Raw genomic sequence first — 6,000 nt, 5'->3', positions numbered from 1 at the left:
AAAACTTTCTGCAGATGACTGATACCATACTGACCCCTAACAACTCCTGGTCAGAGTCACTGCTTAGAAATTCTGTAAGTAATTTGGTCATTCCATTTAAATCATAAGCATCAGGTGTCTGACACAGGTCAGACTCTGCTGGAATAGCTTCACATGTGAACCAAAAATATATAAAAGAACTGAAAACAGATCATGAAGATCAGATGGTGCTTTCCTAAGAAATCTAAACAAACCGAAGAAAGCTGAAAAATTAAATATAGGGTCTAATCTCTAAAGGAGTAGAAAGCAATGCCTTAAAGATTTTTGTACATGATTTTGCCTTGGCAAATATTAAATCATTAAAAAAGGAAAAAAGATAAAAATCATAACCACCAAAAACCCCCAAAACCTCCTGTTATTCCAAGGTATTTCCAAGGCACTGGTCATACCAAGCTTGCAGTGTGTGCAGCTGCCACATCATTCCCAGATGAGTAGCCATAAATTAACAATCCTTGCTAACACATTTGTAAAGGCTCCACAAAAAGCAGAACTGACAAATAGTGGCAATACATTTCAGCAAAGGGAAGAAAACATCTGAACACAACATAATTTATTTTCTTCTGCATACTTTACACTGAAAACAAAGCACTTATAGCAAGAGATTATGACAGTACTAACTTAGAATTACAATGTAAAAAAATTTCATCTTTCCATTTATTCAACATGAAAGTTATAAAGCTCTTAACCTGTGAAGAATCAGTTTCAGAAGGACTATTAAAGGTGCTATTTCTGCAGCTGATGTATGTGACTGACTGATAAGCCAAGTTTAGAGCCATGGTGTTCAGACCTTACCAAGGCATGAAAGAGAAGCCTCTTTATTCTCCTTCACACACATCAATTTGATTTTCAGAGCCAGTCATAAATGCTGAACCAAAGCAGAGAATTCAAGGCAGCCCACAAAACAGGCTGGTGCTTCTCTCACCCTTCACTCTGCTCCCTGATAACCTGAAGGGAGGGGTGCTTCAACTATCCTCTTTTCTCATAAAATCCCTGAAGAATAGATCCCATCTCTTCTTCACCTGCTTCCATCCCAGACAACCTTGACTGGCCCTAAAGTGCAGCACATCTGCTCTACTTTGGCCTTGCACAGCAACTCTCCTTCCTTCCCAGCTCCAGCTTTAGAAGAGGATAAAAACACAAAGCAGCACAAAGTGAGAATGAAATGCCCAGCAAGCACCAATATTTTGGTTTTCCAACTGTAGTGAGCAATGGCATCACCACAACATCCATATCCTAGGCTAGACATGAATATGGAAAGCTTCAAAGCACCAATAATACCAACAGTCTGAGACAATGAAATTATATGAAAGGGAAAATATATTAAAAACATTAAATTAGATTAAATACCACATACAACTGTGATAAGAGGGGAAAAATTTATTGGTCCTTTAGATTTCCAATGATTGCTTGTAATATGTTCAGCAAATTCATTCCAATATTACATACAAAGGATTTCCTTGCTTGCCATGTTAGAACTAGCTTAATACTCAGTGGAAATGAAAGGAATAAAAAGCAATTTTGTATTTATTGTGAAATACATTATTATTTTTTCCTATTTCAGCAAAACACCTGTTAAGAACTGGGTTCTGTGCTCAGCACCCACTTTCCATGAAGGTGACTCCCACAGATCACAGAAGGCACTTGAAATTCCTGGAAGCTGGGACTTGGGGAAGAGGAGGGATAACAATAAGCTCCTTTTTACTAAGTGCAATCCTAGTATAAATTCAAGCAGCCACAAAGCATTAAGATACAAAACCTCAGGCAGACATGCTAATGAAGGGCTGCAAAGCTGGAGTAACAAGGAGAGCTGCATGTCCCCTGCCCATCAGTCATCGTCTCCGCCACAGAGGAGCAGTAGCGCTTTCCTGTAGTCCCCAGACGTGTCTTTCTGTCAATGCAGAACAGCAGCACCATGAGTCACCAGAGTGGTTGCCAACGAGGGCCCCAGCACATTACACATTCATCCCACCCACAGGAAATCCACAAGGATGACTCTCTGCTCAGGAATGACACAAGGAAATTCTCTGCCTCTTACATGAGAGCTGTATTTACACAGACTGCCAGAGACAAAAAACCTTCAAAAGCTTTACTAGAAAACAGAGCTGCCCGTTGCACATTTAACACATTTGTCTGCAGGGGGAAGTCCAAAGGAGGAGCCCAAAGAACATCAAAAGCAACATACGGGCAAAGTGCACCCGCCTAGAAAGGTGCCAGCTCTGCTCCCTGTAATCAATGGGAAGCTCTGATACGAAATCCATATGGGCCTGACAGGCAATGCCAAAAAGAAACTCCACTCAGGGACCATAATGCCAAGAATGACCATAGAAAAAAATCATAAAAAGCAGGACTTTTAATATAAAACAAGAGAAAAAAATAAAAGCCTTTTGGCTTAACTTTGCAGCAACAGCTGGCTCCGGATTTCTTGCTGGTTCCTTCCCTTCCTGCTCCTTCCCATCCACTCAAAGGAAAGTATGACTCAGAGTGGTTCCACAGTGAAACCCTTTTCACTTAGAAAAGTTGCAAAGGGTTCCACACCACAACCCAAGATCTAAACTTCAACATCATGCTAATTCAGACTCCCAACCCCAGCATTATTTCTCTGGAGCCAGCACCCCCTCTGAAGCACTGCACAATAAGGAACCCAGACAAGAACAAGGAAATGATGCAGTAGCTAAATATGGTGTATGAGTAATTGCAATTTCAGAAAGCCACATCATCTGCCCTAGTGAACACTGGAAGGAAACTTTTTTCCATAGGATGTTTCCCCTACTTCAATAATACCATGTCAAAACTGCAGAGGAACTCAATCTCAGAGCCCAGGTCACCCAGCTCTACCCACACCCACCCTCTGCCAAGAAAAACAACAGTGAAAACAGTGACATCTCAATCACCCCTGCCTTCCCTGAGGCCAGAACAGTAATTTTACCTGAATCGTTTGATACAATGATTTCGCAAAATTCTTTCTGAATTCTCGTCTAATATCCAGCAGATCAATTTCACTTCTTGAAACCATGACTCTGATCAGGGTGTCATCATCAGTGCCAGCCCCCTAAAGAGAAAAGATCAAATAACTTTCAAATATGAGCCAGTTCTGTACAGATGCTGCAACAAAGCGTGAAATACAAAAAAACTATGGAACAAGATGAAAGCAACAAGTGGCATCTCAAACCACTCCTGAATTACAGTTCAGCTCCAAAACAGAATATTCAGGACAGTATCATGAGACATTCACACTGAAATGTGGAGAACAGAGGAGCTCTGATCCCTGGACCTCTATCAAGTGCCAGATGCTTAGGCCTCTTATTTAATGTTTCATCTCAGGCTTCAACTGTGAATGCCCACATAAATTTAAAAGATCCCAGTTCCAAGCTCACACAGAAGCACAGCTGCCCACCACAATCATGTGTAAATCCCCGCTGCAGTGCACCCTGAGGCTGCAGAACTGCAGTCAGTTCTGGAACTGGGCACCTCAATTCCAGCAGTGACCAGTACAAAGCAACATCATACAGCAGGACACAGGCAGAGCAACTAATCCCATGAACTCTCCAGCTGTTCATTATGGGAGCAAAGCTTCACAAACCTTTTCCAACCACACAAGCATGCCACACTCTGTCATCTTCAGTGCTTGAAGCATTTCACCTTCCTGTGCAGACCAAGGCCCTGACCCCTCTGCTCAGACAAAGCAGACTCCACACAAGCTGAAGCTGTACAAACTTTGACGTGCTAACCTGCAGATGCACCTCAGGGAAGGACTTGGCAGAGCTCCCACGGTCATCTTCAGCCTAATGTCCAGGGACACTCAATCCTTCTGGGTGCAATATTCTTGGATTACACCTAAAAATGCCCTAAAGCTGCTCAAAAGTTATGCCACAAGCCCAGTGTTTTCTGAGGAATAAAAGCCAAGTTCTGCCCTACCTATAATAATGAAAGCAAACTCTGTTCAGTGCAGAACCTTGTTATGCCAAACTGATAAATTGTGGAAGTACAAACTCCTCTGTCAAAGTAATAATTGACAAAAAGCTTTCTCATCTGAAGTGTTGAATGATTTTTATTTACAGTAAAAAAAAAAATTGGGAATCTCACCAGCACACATTGGTCAGTCTCCTCACAACAGAAGTGTATAAGAATCTAAAGCCCACAGGAAAATTGCATGTTTTAAAAAATAAAAGTCCTCCTCAGACAGCTCAGCCTACTGATACAATATTTTGTATTTTTCACCTGAACCTTATTCTACACAGTATCTACAGAAGCAGTACAGTACTTCTAAAAATTAAACTATCATTTTGTTTCTCATTACTAACTCTCAAGCTGCCACCTCATCTTCTGACAAACACACTTCAGAGCTCTCCAGCAAGGGGAAGGCAGGAATTCCTCAGGGAAGCTGATAACTTGCCTGGAAACAACAGACTACTTGCCTCTGGTTCAATTAATATTACCCACTGGGAGTTAAAAATTACAGTTTTCCCTGCTCATCTCTTCCCATCCAAGAGAAGGTGAAGCAAACAGAAACATGGATGCACTGCTAATGCAATTCCCATGAGTAATCTTTTGCAGCTGTTTAAACCTTTCTTTTCTCTGCTTCCTTTTGCTTCTCAAAGAAGGATGGATAGTAACCAAAATGTGTTTCCAAAGCTACCTAATGCCCTCCATCTGCAACTACTCACATCCAAATCAAAGAGCACTAATTTGCACAATCTACAGTCTTCCCTTCCTCAGTACATTCACCACCTAAAGACACGAGTTTCATCAGCTGGGAAGCACCCAATGAATACTGTCATTTTCCAGTGTAGCAGCACCAAATCAAAAAACAGCTGATGAGACTAAAATGTCTGTGGTGTGACAAACCCACAATGAACTCCAAGGAAACTACAAATTGTTTGCATCCTCTCCCAGCCCTGCACTCCCTGAACCTTTTGTAGATACTTAGTGATACTGTCAGCATTTACAGTGACAGAAGAGCAAGCTAAAGGGAAAGGAATTGTATCTGGAGAAGATGGAAAGTGACCCAGGGAAAACATTTACATACCTTCATGGAATAATACAGGGTCTCAGCAAAATAGGCAGGCACACTTCGGATGCATTTCACTGGAAAATAATTCAAATGATTGAATTATTGACTGCTATTAAATAAAGGGCCATCTCTGATTGCCAAGATGAGGTGTGTGTCACTGTGTTATTCTCTCCAGTGGTGTAATCTGGGCTGTTCCTCTGCTACAACTCTTTGGGTTCTGGGATTTAGAATAAGCATTTATTTCTGATAGTAGAGAGACTTTACTAGTCAAACTCTCCAACACTGTCCTAGATAAGCTGACAGGAATACAGGTGAAGACAGAGCTCAGTCTCAGCTCTGGCAGAGGTGCACATGACCAAAAAGAATGCAGTTCACCACTTCTTCTCCAGACACAAAAATAGATCCCAGGTGATTACCTTCCTAAAGGAACCCTGTTTTCACACCAGCCTCTGTGACAACTGTAATTTCAGGAGGCCTGGGAGTAAGCAAAGGCAGCCTAGTGCTAGACACATAAGGACTCAATTACCCACTGCCAGAAGTAGCTTCTCCAAATCACCAGAGGTCTCCCGGTCAATGGTCTCTTCAATCTGGAAGCCAGAAATTGTCATGTACTTGTCAAACACTGCAAAACAAAGTGTGCTCCATCAGGGAATGCCCAACATTCCTGCCAGTGCCCCTCAGTTCAGGACAATGCCACCTGTGTGTCATTATCCACAGGTCAGGTGATATTGGCCACTCACTGCCTTGTTCTGAGCACCAATTTCCCATCAGATGCCCCTTGTACAACCCTTCTCTGCACCTGGAAGGAACAGCTCCATGCATTATTCCCAATGGCCCAACCAGATTGGTAAAAGAGACTTCTGGATGGGCAAGGAGCAGGTGAAAAGGTATTGTCCCTCTATCATCAACTCAAAGTAGGCACCTTGATATGGGCTTAGCTTTTCCAGGCT

At 42.1% G+C, this 6,000-nt stretch overlaps 1 protein-coding gene across 5 annotated transcripts in view; it reads right to left on the bottom strand.

The window, feature by feature from the left end:
• Positions 1-1,396: 1,396 nt before the first annotated feature.
• Positions 1,397-6,000, bottom strand: part of ANXA5 (annexin A5) — a 36,072-nt gene continuing 31,468 nt past the window's right edge. For all 5 annotated transcript variants that reach the window (XM_085578328.1, XM_085578327.1, XM_085578329.1 and 2 more), the window contains 4 exons: positions 5,577-5,672; positions 5,066-5,124; positions 2,966-3,088; positions 1,397-1,927 (listed from right to left, as the gene is read on the bottom strand). In XM_085578328.1, the coding sequence (XP_085434454.1) occupies positions 1,865-1,927; positions 2,966-3,088; positions 5,066-5,124; positions 5,577-5,672 (341 nt within the window). In that variant the 3' untranslated portion in view covers positions 1,397-1,864. The remainder of the gene's footprint in view (positions 1,928-2,965; positions 3,089-5,065; positions 5,125-5,576; positions 5,673-6,000) is intronic.

The sequence above is a fragment of the Lonchura striata genome, chromosome 4 (genome assembly GCF_050655825.1).
Source record: "Lonchura striata isolate lonStrDom1 chromosome 4, ASM5065582v1, whole genome shotgun sequence".
NCBI classification, from domain to species: domain Eukaryota; kingdom Metazoa; phylum Chordata; class Aves; order Passeriformes; family Estrildidae; genus Lonchura; species Lonchura striata.
Note: the sequence above shows the minus strand (reverse complement) of the source record. Positions and strands in the feature narration are given on the sequence as shown.